This window comes from Trichoderma breve, chromosome 1 (genome assembly GCF_028502605.1).
Source record: "Trichoderma breve strain T069 chromosome 1, whole genome shotgun sequence".
NCBI lineage: Eukaryota > Fungi > Ascomycota > Sordariomycetes > Hypocreales > Hypocreaceae > Trichoderma > Trichoderma breve.
In genome coordinates, this window is record NC_079232.1 from 6365590 (window position 1) to 6383610 (window position 18021).

At 49.8% G+C, this 18021-nt stretch overlaps 5 protein-coding genes across 5 annotated transcripts; 2 read left to right on the top strand and 3 right to left on the bottom strand.

Moving 5' to 3' along the window:
• Positions 1-295: 295 nt before the first annotated feature.
• Positions 296-1081, top strand: T069G_01859 (uncharacterized protein; the record flags this gene model as incomplete). Its single annotated transcript, XM_056169069.1, has 1 exon — positions 296-1081. The coding sequence occupies one exon, from the start codon at positions 296-298 to the stop codon at positions 1079-1081; it is 786 nt and encodes a 261-aa protein (XP_056034385.1).
• A 1219-nt stretch (positions 1082-2300) lies between these two features.
• On the bottom strand, positions 2301-4359 carry T069G_01860 (heterokaryon incompatibility protein (HET) domain-containing protein; the record flags this gene model as incomplete). The annotated part of the gene is made up of 3 exons (XM_056169070.1): positions 2301-3133; positions 3245-3967; positions 4023-4359. 3 exons carry the CDS (start codon positions 4357-4359, stop codon positions 2301-2303), a joined length of 1893 nt encoding a protein of 630 aa, XP_056034386.1.
• Positions 4360-6899: 2540 nt separating this feature from the next.
• Positions 6900-8909, bottom strand: T069G_01861 (pyridine nucleotide-disulfide oxidoreductase domain-containing protein; the record flags this gene model as incomplete). Its single annotated transcript, XM_056169071.1, has 4 exons — positions 6900-7789; positions 7848-8016; positions 8068-8249; positions 8318-8909. 4 exons carry the CDS (start codon positions 8907-8909, stop codon positions 6900-6902), a joined length of 1833 nt encoding a protein of 610 aa, XP_056034387.1.
• A 3700-nt stretch (positions 8910-12609) lies between these two features.
• Positions 12610-14041, top strand: T069G_01862 (uncharacterized protein; the record flags this gene model as incomplete). The annotated part of the gene is made up of 4 exons (XM_056169072.1): positions 12610-13157; positions 13237-13314; positions 13385-13882; positions 14011-14041. The coding sequence occupies 4 exons, from the start codon at positions 12610-12612 to the stop codon at positions 14039-14041; spliced, it is 1155 nt and encodes a 384-aa protein (XP_056034388.1).
• Positions 14042-14471: 430 nt separating this feature from the next.
• Positions 14472-16506, bottom strand: T069G_01863 (permease family domain-containing protein; the record flags this gene model as incomplete). The annotated part of the gene is made up of 4 exons (XM_056169073.1): positions 14472-15790; positions 15864-15919; positions 15983-16251; positions 16426-16506. 4 exons carry the CDS (start codon positions 16504-16506, stop codon positions 14472-14474), a joined length of 1725 nt encoding a protein of 574 aa, XP_056034389.1.
• Positions 16507-18021: the final 1515 nt, after the last annotated feature.

An 18021-nucleotide genomic window follows, 5' to 3' on the forward strand; every position in this document is an offset into this window, starting at 1 on the left:
TTAGGGCCCTGTGGCGCAGAATACTGGGCGAACATGATATAGTCTGGAATCAGGAGTTGAGTATTTGGCATGTGTTTTGAACTGCGCCAGAAGGTTCCTATGAGTCGCACCAAACATGAATGCCGACAGGCATAAATAGGGGGAACTAATCCCTCTTGAACGGAAAAACTTGACTTCATTGTGCTCCATTGTTTCAGTCTTGCAAATCTAACTCGAATGATCACTATCTGTTCACAACCTTCTTTGATCCTTTGATCCCCTCATACAACATAACAACTCTTTCAACTTAACAACAATGGCTTCCATTCTCCGCAAGCTCTTCCGGCGCAAGAAGCAGCCCCCGCTGGTCTGTGCCGTGAACCTAGATGCCGATGGAAACCCTGTTGGCGAGCATCCCGACCATGTGCACACGGACGCTTGCTTTATCAACTTTGAGCCTCTCGCCATTGCGGAGCTATTCCAGTCGCAGTCATGCCAGTCATGCCCTCCTGCTCTTCCTGGTATCCATGCCGCTACTGCAGACCCTAATGTGCTCCTCCTGAGCTATCCTGTCACCCTCTTTGACCACACGGGGTGGAAGGACACCTTCTCAAGCCTCACCAACGACGCTCGTCAGCGTGCATACGCCAAACGCTGGAATCGCACGAGTTTATTCACCCCTCAGGTCGTAGTCAATGGCGTTGCCGACGGCAGTGGCCGAACCAAGGAGGAGATTCAGCAAATCATCCAGCAGGGCAGAGAGATCCAGAAGGCTCGCGACTGGCACATCTACGTGGATGCAAACGATACCGAAGTACGTGTCGACACCGACAAGCAGGAGGCAAACCCACACGAAGTCTCTCTCGTCGTCTATGCCAACACCGACCAGACCGTCAAGGTTGGCAAGGGAGTTAACAAGGGCAAGAAGATTAACCACCGCAATGTCGTGACTTCAGTCACAAAGATTGGTGACTGGGTTGGCGGAAACGCAACTTGGTATCTGCCCACGCCGCGAAGTGCCTTGGCACCTGATCAGGGCGCAGCCATCATCATCACGGACGGTGGTCTTGGAGGACCGATTATTGCAGCAGCCAAGATTTAGAGATGGACATATCGAGAATAGAAGTGTATGTAGTTTGAGATACCAGAAGAGCTATACGCTCTTATTTGTATTTGGTTCTACTTTTATGCAAGATAATTTTAGCCCCTAATATTGCGTCGGAGCTTTTGTTTTCCTTCGGGACGGCCTGTGAGTTCGTGATTGACTACTGCGTAGTGCTGCAGGCGTACCGAATATCCGGTCCGCCTGCATCCAGATTTGTCATGTATACGAACAGAACTGGCCCAAGGCGATCCGTGAAAGGAAGTTGAGAACGTTGGTACAGAGTTCGTCAATTGCACCATTTGTTTCAGGTTACTGTTCAGTAACCTCCTAGAAGTCGTATGCGTACATTTGAGCCTTAGGAACATCGACTGCCCTACACGATGAACGTTGGTTTGTACAATGGCTTCCCACAAAGCTATGATCGCAGCTGATGGCTATCTTGAAGCTGTCTACACTACAGAGCATCGACAAGTACGGCGAAACAACCCATAACACCGCCCAACAGTCCGCAATTCTCCGCAACTTCTAGCAACTGTTGCCGATCAGCATGACAAGTCCAAACTATCGATTCATGAACAGGCTCCATAGGTTGTAATACTATTGGGTTGTCGTAGTTGCTGTGATAGACGAGGTCTTCAGGGGCTTCGTGGAACAACGGGGCTCCCCGCTATACAAGTGCTTATTTCTTTGCACTTATGCATCCATTACTCAGGATTTGTAACTATTGATCTTTGGCAAATGAACAGGAGCAATTCCATGAATGAGAACTGCTCGCATGTTTCTAAGAGTACTTTTGAATGAATGTTGACAAGAACTTGTTCATCTCCAACACGCAACAGAGCTATACGCATACTGTATCTGACACGTCTTGCCGAGGCCAACAGACGCATTCTTGTTCATTCAATGTGGAATACGATGTGAACAAAGTCCCCATAACACCAAGATAGTTGCTTCTAAGCGAGTTTAACGAGGACCGCGACGGCTCATGATGTGGTAAGCTATCCCCTGCCGCTTACGTTGACTGAGACCTACTACTGCCCTATCCGGTATTATATGGTGCCAACGTGTGCGTATATTCTGAAGCGAACCCTTCATCTCCGCGGCCAACGATCCACAGTATCCACTCCAGCTTCTTCATGAGGAAAATGGGGTGGTGAATCAGAATTCCCTAAACTGCATTAGACTAGAGAGCTGCTAGAGTAGTGGCTCAGACGGTCTATATTATCTCGACAGTGTATCCTTGACTCTTTGTAAACTCCAAGAAATCCTCCTCTTCGAGGTTATGTGTGTTTCCCGTGAACGCTTCTCCTATATACGTCCCTTCAATGTCAAAGTTGCTCGTTGAAAAAGCGCCTAATCGAATATACTGGCCTCGTTTGTTCGTTCTTTGAAGCACCAAGCCTCTCATATCTCTTCGACTTTTAAAGGAGCGATAGGCAACATATAGCAAGAATAATCTGGAAGCACAGCCCCCATCATCTGCCGCAGGCTTATCCCAAACCATTTCAATGCTAGCAGTTTCAGCGCCCTGCTCAACTTTGCACATATGGCCTCGAACACGTAGCCAACAACTTGTGACTCCATCGAACGGACTAGCAGATCTTCGCTGAATACCGCCCAATTCCACCACTGCTATATTTGGGTGCAAGTAATCCATATCGGCAGACTCGACGGCACACGTTAAAGCGGCCCATGACCATGTTGGTGCGATTTGTTCCTGATCCATGTTCTGCAATGACATCGATGGGGCTTCTGTCCGGGGAATCCTGCGCCAAACTAGAGCCAGTGGGAGATGCGCCATCCATATGCCTGCGACGTATTCATCTGGCGACTGCAAACTGAGGATCGAATATCTTTCAGCAAGGGCCGACACTGCAAGTAGTCGATCTCCAGAGAAGCTCAAGGACGTTGCAGAATATTGGCGCACGACGTCATACCAAAGAGCATTCATCGTATCATCTGGTAAAGCAGCTGAATAAGAGGCGCTCAGTATGCCTCTCATATCGCCAGCAGAGGTCGGATCTATGGGCTCCCCCTCGGGTCGGATGTCTGATGCCAAGAGAGAATTGCATTCCCAGAATACCTGATGCTTGGTGAAATGAAGTACTCGAGGTGACAATATCCGCTCTTGCAAGACCCATCCTCGCCTGTTCAACTCACCTTCGTCGGACTCGACCAGTATTTTATTGTGGAAAGCAATCAGGTCAAGAGTTTCATTGACTCCTGGAAGTTGCACACTGAGTTGACATGGAGAAGTCTTCAAGACATCTCTGTTGAATATTAACCCGTCTGCTCCGCTGGTGGAATCAGTAGCCGATATGTTGAGCGACGAGTTGTAGTAGATCTCTCCCATTAGAGCAATCTCTTTTGCTTTCTCGGAATCGTCATCTTGCATGATGCACATCGAGTCTATCCAGAGATAGCGAATTCCCAGACACCTAGTGACGTACATCGCATGCCTGAAGAGCTTTGCATTGGAAGATTCGAGTTGCTCCGACGGGATATTGCTGTTCAAAAGAGTCGACACCGTCGTCGAGTTGAGTATAATGCTTGGGGAATTGCCCCATCGGTGACTCAGTGTCATGTATCGTATATCCAGCGGAAGAGATTTGGTAGAAATGATTCGTACGGGTGGTGCTATATCGATATCCAATGCTTGGAATTCATTGCGTGTGAGTCCACCATCAGAGTGAATTTGAGGTGGCCTATCTGGCATCACATCTACCAGTCTTAGCGGCAGCTGTCTCTTTATCGTAGGCCTTTCGCACTGCCTGTGGGTGGTTGTGGTCGAGGCACAATTCTGCATCCATACTTGAACTGTTTGTAGAGCTTCAAAAGACCAAGTAATTGGAGTATGATGCAAGCTCACGGCTGCTTTGGCACCTGAGGCGAGTCAGTCTCCACCTCTGAGTCGGCCTTAGGTAGAGAGATTCCATACTGATCTGAATCCGTAGATCTTGGATAAAATCGTATTTGCGTATCTGAAAGCCAAGATCAAGCAGCTGATCGTCTTTGTCTCCCCACATCACCCATTGGATAGGGCTATGGGGGTCATACGCATTCAAGATGTGGGGGAAGACGTGAGCGATCAGTGAGCACATGTGGCAGGATTTTGCATTGTTGTTTGCAATTAATAGTGAATGGTGTTCCTCGGTGAACTCTATTGCAACATCATCTGATATGTTGCCATCTTCTGACTCGGAAGTGAGGAGATGGGCCGCATGCTCAAAGAGGCCTCTGCACTGCCTGCACACTTGATTCAAGGATGATATCATGACTCAACTATGGGAGATACAATTATTGGCCTATTATATTGTTAATTTGAGAAAGATGTGAACTGGAAAATGTGCAGGTTGCTCTTGAATAGAGCTGGTGGTGGGCGCCGTTTTATTGTCCCAGTTCATCGAATCTCACCAACCCCGCAGAGAGCTCGAAGGATTCGCATTATCCACAGCTACAATATGCAACTTGAATAGCATCAATAGAAGTTTTGATATTCAGCTCCTTTGACTCTTGTTTCCTCCATTCCACTTTTGTCCATGTCCATGTTGCCACTATATAGATACAACGCACTTCCCTAATTGCGATTCTTCATGGCATCCTACATCCTCCAACTTACAACAGCACGAGTCTCCGCCACCATCTCCATATACGCACGAGAAAACACTATGATGGGCGCAACTGAAATCATCGACTTCAACAGTATGATGCTTTCGAATCATGCCTACAGAGATATCACGAGCAGCACGTCTACGAAGCCTGCAGCGGCTCTTCTCCTCCCTCATCCATCCGGCTTGGGATCTCAGAAGCCCAAATCGAGATTCTTCAAGAGGGGTGCATGATCCTTGTACCGAAGAATTCTATGCAGTTACGCGCTATAAGAGTCTCTTCTACCGGGGACACGGTTTCTTATAGCGCGGTGCTCAATTCCTGTAGTGAGTTGCAGTCCGCCAAACTTGGACCAAGCCCAGCAGCCAGGACTGGGAGAATTGCAGTCTCATCAAGCCGAAAGTCAACCATTGTGACCTCCAAGATGTGAGAAAATCATCACCATTGTCACCAGGTTTTGCAGCTTGGATCAGAAATCTGGTGTTGTGACCCTCTGCTGCTGTCACATTCTGGATGGGATTTGGGTTTATCATGGCAAAGTTGGGTGTTGACAGCTCGATCTTGACCACCTCATCAGGGTTATTTCGCTTGATCATGGTGGCTCTTGAGCTCGATCATCGCCAATTCGGATGCCAAACCCTAAGTTCGCGATGTTTTCATCCGAGTTTTTGGTCTTCCCACCCCCGGAAATCCCCAATTCGACACACGATCTGAACCAAATATGGTCGGTTTGGACTTCGTCGGTTCGAGTTTGGTGCCTCCATTAAGGCGATTTGCTCGCATCTTGGATATTTTCGACGCTGTTCAAGACCAAAATTATCACCAACTGGAGGTTGTTGAGCTCTCCCTTGGTGTTTTCAACGCCCTTTTTTGCGATTGAGTCCAAGTTTTATGAGTTGTCAACCACCAAAATTATCGCCAACTTGGGTCATCAGCATCTTCTTTGGTGTTTTCAACCCCCTCTTCTCGCCGTAGAGCCCAGATTTCCGAGGTTTCAACTCCCAAAATTATCACCAACTTGACTCTCTTGGTGTTTTCAACTCTTTTTTCCCGCCGTTGAGTCAGGATTTTCGTGTTGCCAACTCGATTTTGGAGTCTTGATCAAGGCGATTTGCCTCCATCTCGAATCTTTGTGCAGCCAAATTTCACCAAAATTATCGCCAACAGGACCTTCTTGGTGTTTTCATCCAGAAAATTTTCACCACTGAGGCGACCTTTCCCGATTGTGAGCTCGATTTTGGAGTCTGGTCAGGGCGATTTGCCTCCATCTCGAACCTCTGTGCAGCCAGATTTCACCAAATTATCACCAACTCCAGTCTTCTCAGCTGCCTTTTTGGTGTTTTCATCCAAAAGATTCCGCCATCGAGTCAAGATTTCCCTAACGTGAGCTCGATCTTGGTGTTTTCATCAAGGCGATTTGGCTCCATCCCGAATCTTTGCGCAGCTATATTTCACCAAATTATCATCAACTCCAGTCCTCCCAGCTGCTTCTTTGGTGTTTACATCCAAAAAGTTTCACCATTGAGGCACGCTTTACCGACCGTGAGCTCGATCTTGGTGTTTTCATGAAGGTGGTTTGTCTTGATGGTGATCTCTTTTGCTCCCAATGATGCCAGCTTTCACCACATCAGTCTCGTTTGTGGTGTTCTCATCTACCTTGATCATGATGTTTTTTTTTTCTTTGCCCACTGTAATTCTGCGCATGACACCCAAATCCATGGTGTTTGCATCTTTCAATTTGATGCCAGCCGTGCGCAGCCTTTTGCCTGGCCCGCCAGATGCTTGGTGTTTTGGCCGCCCACTCTGGCACTCGGCTCGACTGTGTGCACCTGGTGACGCCCATTTTCGACTGTCGCATCCCATTTCTTGGTGTTTACGCGCCCGACACTTTGATGCCAGCTGCATCCAAATTTTTTGCTGATCCGCCAGATTCTTGATGTTTTGGCCACCCCACTCTGCCACTTTGCTCGACCTTGCACAGCTGTTGACGCCCGTGATCAACCACTGCACCCCATCTCTTGGTGTTTCCACGCATTCATAAAAATTAACGGTTGCTAGTAATTTCCGTTGTCAATAACTACTAGAAGCGTCTCATCACGTAGATAATTATCGCATCTTTAATAGATAGTGCACTTGTTGATCTGTCTTGAAGCTTGCATAGGACTCAGCTCACACTTTAAACAGTAACATAGACCATACACCCATCTCAATGCAAACCCAATTCAACACCCAAAATCTGCAATGCCAGCAGCTTCGCCGGAAGTCGTGAAAAGACGAGCGGGGCAGCGCACATCCAGAAACGCTCATGACCCGAGGGCCTCCAGTTGCCAATCCACTCCCCTTCCTCATCATATTCAAAGGGCTTCCCCAGTTTGCTGAAAACTTTCTCGCCCATAACATCTCTAACGGCTGCAGCAGCACCTTGGTAGCCAGTTGCCATGATGATGTGATCTGCGGGCAATGTAGTTCCGTCGCTCATGACAATCGAGTTTTCCGTGATCCGCTCTATAGGCCCGGTTTGGAGCGCAATCTTCTTCTCTGCCACAAGCGTCATGCAGCCAGTGTCGTTAACGTACGGATGTTTTCTCTCCGCGACAATACCAATCAAGCCCGTACCGTTAGGTCCAGAAGTAAATCGGAAGCCAAGGGCTGTCAGTTTCTGGAGCAGCTCCTCGTCTTCCTTGAACATCGCCTGCGCGAGCGAAGCGCCCCTCGTCATCCGGATGGGCATCGGGTATGCCCACATGATCATGTCCATCTCATGCTCAGGCAACAGAGATTGGTGCCAGTAAGCCGTCATAAACCCGTGTTTCACGAGCGAATCACGGCGGAAGAAGTAGGAAGGCCCACGCTGAATCATGGTAACCTCTGCCCCGTTTTCCCAGCTTCCTTGCGCGATATCTATGGCGGAGTTACCCATGCCGACGACAACAATCTTCTCCCCAGGCCCTGCTACGGCAGCCTCTCCAGCCAGGGCGGAGTGAATGACGCCAGTCCCATTCTTACTTTTGAAGCTGGCTAGACCGGGTATATTTGGAAGCCTTGGCTGGCCATCCAGACCACTAGCTGCTACAATGTGATTTGTGCGAAATGTGCCTTTTTCAAAGGTGAGTAATGGGATGTTTAGGTGAAAAGAAATACAACGCAAACTTACGTATCTCGGCGTTGCCACTGGCCTTGCCTCGTTCAATTGTCACCGTCCATTGCTTGCTCGATGGATCGTAATCAGACGACTTCAGGGTGCTGTCTGTCCAGACATTCAAGTCAAGCAACTTGGCATAGCTCTCGAGAAAGTCTCCCATTTTTTCTTTTGGGGCAAATAACTGTCGTTGTAATCAGTATGAGCGAAGGAAAGGAAGAGCAGGGATTCCTACAGGCCAAGTCTCCGGATACTTCATGTAAGGCAAACTTTCTGCATATACGGGATCATGAAGCACCAGTTTACCGTATCTCTGGCGCCAATTATCTCCTACTCGAGGGTTCTTGTCTATGACGAGAGCGCGGATGCCCATGTGAGTCAGGTGGGCCGCAACCGTTAGTCCGGTATGGCCAGCTCCTGACAGATGATGAGTCTCGATCCAGCTCGCGAGCTTAGAAGTATGGGCTTGTTTGTATTAGACTCACCAATGATAACAACAGCAGGTTCTTTATCTTTCATCTCTCGCTCCGTAGCTCTAACCTCTGAAAAGTTCCGTCTCCCCGGCTCGTAGCCATAGCGCAAATTCTCGGGTCTGCGAGGACCACACTTTGCTTCATATCCTTTAATCTCTTCAAGAAGCGTGCTGAAGGAGTAAGCTTTCCACGAGCCATCTTCATCACGTCCTAGCTGTAGCATGCCGGTGCCTATCCTATCAGAGCTGAGCTCTAGTTCCAGGAACACGATAATACCAAAGATGGGTCCATCCGGAGGCAAGGCCGCATGAATGGGGAAATCTCGGGGCTGGTGAGCCGGATTGTCATCAAGACGCACTGCTTTTAGATTTTGCAGCCGATTTTCTTCTGCCAGATAGTTTGCGATGCTTTCGGGACTGGTTAAAGTACGGAAATCCCAAGAAAGGCATACAAGATCTCTCCAGTAGCTGTTGTCAAGGAACAACTTTCTAATCTTTGGCTCTAGGTCCTTTCCTGAAATGGTTTGCTGATCTGTAGTCTTGAGAAGTTCCGAAACGCCATCAATCCACTCAGAGACAATCTCTTTGATGCGTACAGGGTCCATTATGGGTTGAGCCGACCCCGCAGGCCGCGGGGGTGCTAAAGCTGTTCGAGTTGCCATTGCAATATGCTACGATTGAGAAGTTTCAGTTTGGAGAAGAAGCAAACAGGCTAAGATCTCAAGATTCAATCGCTGCGGCCTTGGAAGCTATTTAAACAATTATTTATTATAAGTCGTTGGTATGTTTTCTACCTGAGCTGGCCGTCACATCACTGACTTTAGCCTCTACTGTCAGCTAGTTGCAGGTCAGCAGGTTGCAGGTAACCCGCTGTTGTGCTCTATGTGCCTCGGCAAAGTCCTCCATTGTGGAGAATACACTCCTGTGAGGAGTAAACGAGGCCTCCTAGAGTGTGCGATAGCTGTCACTTTTGTAGCGCTGACATAAGCTGCTGGCCATTGAAGCTAATCTTGAGATATCCGTATGGTATAATCTGAGAGTTTTGGCGGATAAGTTGGAGTGAGAGACAAGCAGAGGTGAGAGTGACTCCAACGTAGGTACGAAGAACTGAATGAAGTGGGTGGGAAAGATGAATCAGCACTCTAATAGATACATTACCTCGGTTCAATGGGAACTATGACCCCTCTTGGGAAAGAGTTGTTATGTTCAATCGTAAGCATCATGGCGTCTTAGATCTAAGATGGCGGCTGATGCTGCCAACTGCTCTGGGGGTTGAAGTAAATTGATAAGTAATCGAAAAATCATGAAAGTAACTGAGCTGACGTACTCAGTACACAGAAATAAACGCTGCGTGTACTCCGTAGAGGGAATGGTAATGGCTCTTGGGGCAAATTGACAGTCTAAGGATATAGCCGAAGCTCGACTCTTTTCCCCATATTTGGAGACATTCTGCGAGAAAGTGACCATCAATCTTCTCGATTGTATCATTTGTACGGCCTAAAAGACCATTATAGTGCATTTTGGCGGCCGCATCAAGAGTGCTGTTCAAGGCAGGGAATGCTTTGGTCCGATACATGACTTGATTAACTCGCCTGCACTGCCCGTCTCGTAGCGAGTTTGTCTTCCAAGTGGCTTGCCCAAGACTTGGGCAATCTCCGAGAATGTCAACTATTTGCAAATCTGATAGATTACTGTGGCCTGATAGATTGATAAGCTCAAGAGAGTAGGTTCTAGAACGGGTAACGGTGCACTTACAACATATCCCTTCCCAAGTTTAAGCTCATGGCTATTCTCGGCGGTCCCCTCCATTGTCTGGATGCCATGAGTCGGTCTCTAAGATGTCTCGCTCGCGGATACCACCGGAAATGGAGGTACTGGTGCTTAGAGGCTGCTGATGTGAGAAGATGAACAAGATAGATATCGGCATTTTATGTAGGCTTTGCTGTTAGAGTGATAGATATGGCTATATTCCTCTTTCGTAGCTTGTTGACCCGGTATTATTCCCGGGAGGAGTGAGATATTAGGTACTGATTGTTTGTAAGTGTTGGATTCACAGGAGCTTCCTGAGTGAGATGAGCTCCATGTCCGAAACTCCATGTCCGAAGTTCCATGTCCGAAGTTCATGTCCGAAGCTAGCCAAGCCGTACGCCGTAGGAAGTCTCGGAATGCGTCGTCCAGTATCAGTAAACAGCAAAGTTTTGTCGCCCTGCTGCCCGAAGGCGAGACTTACTCGGAACCGGAGCCTCTCGTAAGCAGGTTCTCCAGCACAACTCAACAACAATAATATCCCTATTGGGTAGTTGAATACTCTTTTTGTTCTTAGGCAAGTCAATGGACACAACTTAAAGTGCTCGAACCGATCGGAGTGGAATAGTCTATTCGTAAATCTATCGTGGGTATCATAGTATATCACTAAGAAAAAGCTTCCGTTAGCCCTCAATCCACAGAAATCACAGCGCCAACAGATGTTTCAGATCAGGTCATCATACAATCATCGCCACATCTTCCAAAGCCCCTCCGTCATCATCTTGGCCCGTGATTCCTCCAGCTAAACTGCTTGATCGCCGTAACCGCAACCCAGGCACACGCAACGATGGCGACGGTAATGCGGACCTCTCGCGCCAGTTCCGCGGCCGATTGTGGGAGAAAAAATGTGTGAGCGTGGTTGATTGCCCCCGAGTGCTGGGCCGAGAGGAGGAACTGCTCCATTGCGCCGATTCAAGAGTGTCGTTGATCCGAGTTTTGGCTGCAATGGGAGATCTTAAAATTCAGCGCGGGAAGCTTTAGCTCAGGATGATCTGCTGGGCGGATAACGGATAAGAAAGGGTGCTAAGCCTATATCGGGCGGCACTGGGCTACCTAGGTAGTACCTCGATTTTTTTTTTTGTTCTTTATTTCATGCCTCGCCTGATATGTGCAGCTATAAGATACCGAGAAGATTCAATTAATTCGTAATTGAAGTAACCATGTAAATGAAGGATCTCATTTGAATCATACACAAATACTGCAATACATGAAGTTTACAAGAATCGTTAAATCCATTCTGATGAGTGACAGCTACACTGCTAAATCGCCAACCCAATTATCACCACCAAGTGTCAAGTACTAACAATAGCTTCACTCTCGTGGCAGCGTCCAGCATGTCTGTACTTGACACACGATCTCAACCCCCGTCCCTCCCTCCCTCTCGCAGCTACTTGTCCACAGGGTAATTGTTACACGACAACTCACACAATCCTTCTAAGCTGCCAGGTACAAATTACACCACAAACACGTCTCATCAAACCCTTGAATTCCACGTGTCCATCACATTCTCCGGATGCATCACCTCTCTTCCCCGTCAAGAAAATGATGCCCGCCTAGCCAAGAACCATAAAACCAACAGGGCTTCTACCAATCTAAATCACGAAACCCCTCCAGGTATCACTTCTCGCGTTACACAAGCAGGGAATCTTCTGCTTCATGCAATGCACAGGAACGACATCCGGTTGGAGAGTCCTCCGGAATCACGGGCCGGTATTCCGGAAGAAAAAAAAAATATTTTGAGCAGGGATTTTCACGGTGAGGCTTAATGTCTTGCATGGTTTTGTGGCAAACGAGGATGCAGGTGTTTCTGGACTGGGGATCGACTGGCTAGGGGTTGCATGTAACACATCGCATACAGAAGTAAGGCTGCGTCTAGACTTGCTTGGCCCAATCCTCTGCTCTCACATCCAAAGTCCCAAATCCAGACAAATCCATTCTATTACACACAGCACAAAGGATCCCCTTTAGAATTTAAAGAAAAAATTCAACCATATCCACTCCCCGTCCGGCAGTGGATCTCGTTACGTCTCGATTCATCTTTAACTGCCCGTTTCTGCCGCCATCACGAGCTTAGTCAAGGCGTCCTCCGTGCCTCATCGGCCGGCTCCGACGTCCATCCCCGGCCTTCGTCTCCACCAAAAGTTCTTCTCACGCCGCCGGCCGCTTTTCTTAGTCTTACTGCCCCTCCCCCTCATGCCATTTCTGGCCTCGTCTGGGTCGTGAGCATGGTTCTATCTCGGCATCTTATTGTTCGATTTGCATCTTTTTCCTCGAAGCCCTAGAAGCAAAGCAGACGATAGCCGAGTTTTGAGCCTCGCTAATATTCTCTCCCCTGGTCAAAAAACTTTTTTCAGTTCTGTGATCCCCCAGGATTATTCACGCGTGAATCTTCTTTTTTTTCTTTCCAAGTCATCTCTTATCTATTCCCTCTGTCTTGTCAGAATACCCTCTTCTTCCCTGCGCGAATAATCACGAGAACAAAGAAGAAAATATCCCATCATGGCGACCGAATCACAGCCTCAAGATCTCCCCATGGATCTTCCCATCATCGACCTCGACATCTACCTCAACAACCCCTCCTCCTCTCCCGCCGTCCAAGCCGAATGCTCCCGCGCCGCCTCCGCCCTCATCACATACGGCGCCCTGCTGCTGCACGACTCGCGCGTCTCCGAAGCCGACAACAACACCTTCCTCGACCTGCTCGAGGACTACTTCGCCCAGCCCGAGCAGGACCTCAAGCGCGACGAGCGCCCCGAGCTGAGCTACCAGATCGGCGTCACGCTCGAAAACACCGAGAAGCCCAAGTGCGCCGTCGACGAGCCCTGCCTGGACGTCATCCAGCGCCTAGACCCGAGCCAGCGGCCGCTCGACATCTCGGCGCACTCGCCCGACCCAAAGTGCCGCTTCTTCTGGCGCATGGTCGAGCTGCCGCCGTACGAGACGCAGTTTCCGGGGCTCAACGCCGAGAACATTGTGCCCGATGCCGCGCACATCAAGGAGAGATGGGCACCGACCATGAACCAGTGGGGGAGCTCCATGAAGAATGCGTTAGTCCATGTCTCTGGATCTATACCTTCATTACCATGAAGAGTCTGTTCAACAGGAAAACTAACACCAAGATGGCAGCGTCTCCAAGTTGTCTGAAATGACAGCCCTCGGCCTCGGTCTCGAAGCCGACCACTTTAGCTCCGCCGGCCGCTACGGGTACGTTCCCTCGCCTCTCTCCTCCTCTTCCTCCTCGATTCATCTCAAACTAACACCAACCCTTCCACAGCCCCCATCTCCTCGCCCCAACCGCCTCCGACCTCACCAAGTACGGCGCCAAAGACACCATCCTCGCCGGCTTCCACACCGACCTCAACTTCCTCACCATCCATGGCCGCTCCCGCTACCCCGGCCTCAACATCTGGGCCCGCAACACGGGCTCCCGCATCCCCGTCAAGATCCCGCCCGGCAACTACCTCCTCGTCCAGGCCGGCAAGCAGATCGAGTACATCACCGGCGGCCTCATCAAGGCCGGCTACCACGAGGTCGTTGTCAACGAGCGCACCCTCGAGGTCATCGAGAGGCGCAAGGCCGAGCTCCCCGACCGGCCCCTCGTCCGCATCTCGAGCACCCTCTTCTGGCATCTCAATTCTGACTTTGACCTAGCGCCCGTCCCGGCGCTGGCCGAGAAGGCGAAGAAGGTCCGCGAGGAACAGGCCAAGCTCGGGCGAGACGAGGGCGAGGAAGTGCAGTATCCTGCGACCAAGGTCGGATTCCAGGTGCAAGAGTGAGTAATTTTATATTCCTGTCCTCCCCCTCGCAACATCGACGTTGTCCCCTCTCCAAATATCAACTTGCTCCCTCTTTCGATATCAACTCGTGAAGTGAAAAAAATTGAACTAACAAATTTGATAGTGAGCTGAAACACATTGCTTTGATGGCATAAAACGAGCGAGTCTGGAGCGTTTATAGCTGCGGCAGGCATTTTTGGATATACCCAAAAGTTTATGACCATGACATGAAGATATGAAAATAAACACAATGATCTAAGCCATTTTGATCCTACTAGTCACTTGGTGATGATTTTTTATCACGCTTATTACAACAGATGTTGCGTATCTTTACCTGAGTTGGTAGCAAAAAAGGTTTTATTTCTTTCTCTAACAGCAAAACAAAACAATAGGTATCATGATTAACTAATTCCCATCTCTCTCTAGGTATCCCTCTAGATTTTATACCATCACACATCATATCAAAACATTCATCTATCATCGAACCGCCAAAAAAAAAAATTACGTCGACAGGCTCCTACTCTTTCTCTGTCATCTTTATGCTCATATGCAGTTGTTGAAGTTTGCTTTTATACAAGCACCGCTTTACATCTTGACCTCGGCTGTTTCGGCGGTGCGGCTCACATCGTTGCCGACATCTGAGCTGGCGTCTTGCTCCTTTTCCGCCACATTGTCTACAACGACGGAATCAGGCTCGCGCCAAAAGTCCTTCTTGCCCTGGAACAGGCGAACCAGCCAGGGAGGGAAGAAACCGCCAGGAATTCGCCATGTCCAGGGCTCCTTTTCGTCGTGGTTGGGAGGCACAATGCGGCCGCGAGAGACGTATCTCAGGAGTCCTACGATGGAGTTGATGATGATGTACGACATGACACCGGCAATGAGGCCGTTGGCAATCGAGTACGTGAAGGGCATGATGGCAATGGCAAGGAAAGCAGGGACGGCATCGCCCATGTATTTCCAGTTGATCTCGGTGACGGAGGTGGCCATCATGGATCCGACGAGGATGAGGACACTGCCAGTAGCCCAGGGCGGGATAGAGGCGAAGATGGGAGCAAAGAAGATGCTGATGAAGAAGCAAATTCCGGTCACGACGGATGTGAGACCAGTCTTGCCGCCTTCAGAGATACCAGCACCGGACTCGACAAAGGCGGTAACAGGTGGAACACCAAAGAGAGCACCGATGGAGATGCTGATGGCGTCGACCATGTAGGCAACAGCGGAACCCTCGAAATCCTGAGTAACGGGGTCGATGAGGTTGGCGAAACGAGCCATACCGTACAAGGTACCCGTGCAGTCGAGGATGTCGACATAGAGGAAGGTGATGAGGGCAAGACCAAATTGGCCACCATACGCACTCACATCCCATTCCTGCACGTTGAGCGTGTTCTCGATGCGGTGGAAGTCTACAACCTTCTTGAAGAAGTTGAACGAGTCATCTCCAACGGGGGTGTGAGGGAAGTAGGTGATGGGCGTGGTTCGGGGCCAGGAGATGATGCTGACGAGGATGATGCCGGCAATGACGGCGCCCTTGACACGGTACATCATGAGAAGCACGGTAAAGAAACCTCCGCAGAAGATACCGATCCACATGGCGGGGTGGCGCATCTTGTCAAAGCTGGGGCAAGTGCCGTCGTCGAGCATGTTCTCGGGCGAGCAGCCGGCGAGCGCAAGAGGAGTGTCGGTGGCTCCAGTGATGATACCAAGACCCTCGCTGTAGGTCAGACCGATGAGGGTCAGGAAGAGGCCAATACCCACGCCAGTAGCCAGCTTAATCGAGTGAGGAATGGCACGGGCAAGCCATTGTCGCATACCGAAGATGGCCAGGCCCAGGAAAATGAAGCCCTCGACAAAGATGGCAGTCAAGGCGACGCGGTAAGGGACAGGACCAGATCCGTGGAAACCAACTGCATATGGGAGTCAGAATGCAAGAAGTCTCTTGGGAGTACAGAGATGGTTGAAAGACAAGTCTCGACTTACCGACAGTGTACGCAAAGTAGGCATTCAGACCCATTCCAGGAGCAAGACCGACGGGGCTGTGATATAAGAGTCAGATGAATCGTTCCAGATGTCTTTATATCAGACGCAGCTTGTCTTACAGATTAGCCAAGAGGCCCATGAAGAAACTGGCAAAGGCCGAGATGGCGGCAGTGGCAGTGACGGCATCACGCTTGATGGCCTGGACACACAGGGCGTACTCGTCGTTGGTGTTGCAAATGGGGTCGGCGGAGCCGCCATTGCAGACGCAGGTACCGCCGGAATCCGAGACAATGGAGGAGTTGACGGCGATGATGTAGGCCATGGCGAAGAAGGTGGCCAGGCCACCGCGGATCTCGGTGAAGAATTGGGATCCCTTACGCTCCTTGGGCTAAAAGACGTGGAACGAGACATTGTGAGCAAAATGCCATGAGCGATATGAGATGAGACAGCTTCTTTCATCGATGTCTCGGAAGCTGCCATCCCTGGTGGTGTTGACCGAGCCACGAGGTGTCTCGTGATGTGGCCGAGACCAAGAGGAAGCAAAAAGAGAGAGGCGACTTACATGACCACAGCCCTCCAACCGGAACCATCTGCCCACCGGACTGACGGCGACCTTCTTGTTGATGTTGTCCATCCACCCCATGGCTGCGAAGTTTGTTTCGTATGGCGACGAAGGGTCGATTTGGGAGTGACGAAAGGACTATACGTCCTCTAGAAGAGAGAGGGAAGACCGGAAAGATTTGCGCGATGGAAAAAGCTCTTTTGTATTTTTTTTCGCGTGGTTCGTGGTGGGGCGGCTAGCTAGCGATAGCGGTGGCGGCGAACAGAGAAAAAAAAGGGACCAGGGGCGAAGGGAAACGCTGCGGGGTGTGTGATTTTGATTGGAATGCTGGTTTGGGTGCTGATTGGCGTTTTCTCTTTCTTTATGTTCGAATGGGCAGTTTCTGAGACGTCGATGTTGGTGTTGCTTGTTGTTGGTGGTGACGATGAGGGGACTCGACTTTGGTTCCCGCGGGGAGAGGAGAGGGCCAACACTGAGTCGTACCAGTTCGATGGATGCAACGATGCTCGTACCCGCGATCTGCAGAGTGTTGGGCGCGGGGGGGAAGCAAGAAGCAAGGAGGAGAGGAACCGATTTCGATTCGATTCGGGTCGGCGGTTAGTCGATATCGATGCTTGGGGCCGTATTATTTATAGCGGGCAGCACATGTATCTACATGTGCTCGGCAGCGTCCAGTCGATAGCTTAGCCTTCGGTGATTTGCGCAATGGAAACCGAGAGCTGAGCTGCATCCAGGCCAGTCCAAGCCAGGCCAGGCGATGACAAGACAATTGCGATTCCATTAATCGACGCATCACTTAATCAATTGCGCGCGCTGCGGCGTGTGTGGGAGGGCAGGCAGTGGGCCCGCGAAGCTGGAGAAGGAGCCACCATCGCGTGCGGTATCTCGTGTGCGGTTAAGCATCTATAGGTAGTACCTACCTAGTACCAGGCAGTACTTAGGCCTGTACGAGTACATGTACATCATGCCAGGCCGTGACGTGACTGCGTGGCACAAGTATATACGAGTACCCGAGCTGAGCTGAGCTGCTGATAACGAGACGCTCCATCAGTGGATAATGGATTTGATATCCATCGCCTCCATACATGTACTAGGGAATTAATAATAGCGGGCTCTCTGTATATCGGCGTGGAGGGCATTCGTAGATGCCTGATACTCATACTGCACTGCACTGTACTGGCAACATCCATCCAAATTTGAATAACCGTAGAAATTAGCCCATGGCAAACCCGGGCACTAAAAATCCACACTCAAATTTGCTAGCCCCCAAAGCCGCCATTCTCCCTCGGTCCGTCTTGCTAGTGTGCACACACGCACATGCCCAATATCCATCCATGCGGTCAGATCGCCGTTGAACAGAAACAAATACACAAAAACGATGCTTCGTAGTGGTCAGATGCCTCTCTGCCCCGAGCGTTGTATGCAACTCATATCATCTCAGTCCTGTAATTAATCCATCAAGGTCCCAGTTTCCATTTCCATCTTTCCAAACATGTTCTGGAATTTAACACTCGTCGTAGCCATGGAACCATAAAAGGAACCATAAAAAAAGTCCGAGTGTCTAGAAGAATAATCGGCTTGTCGGCTGTCTTCCCT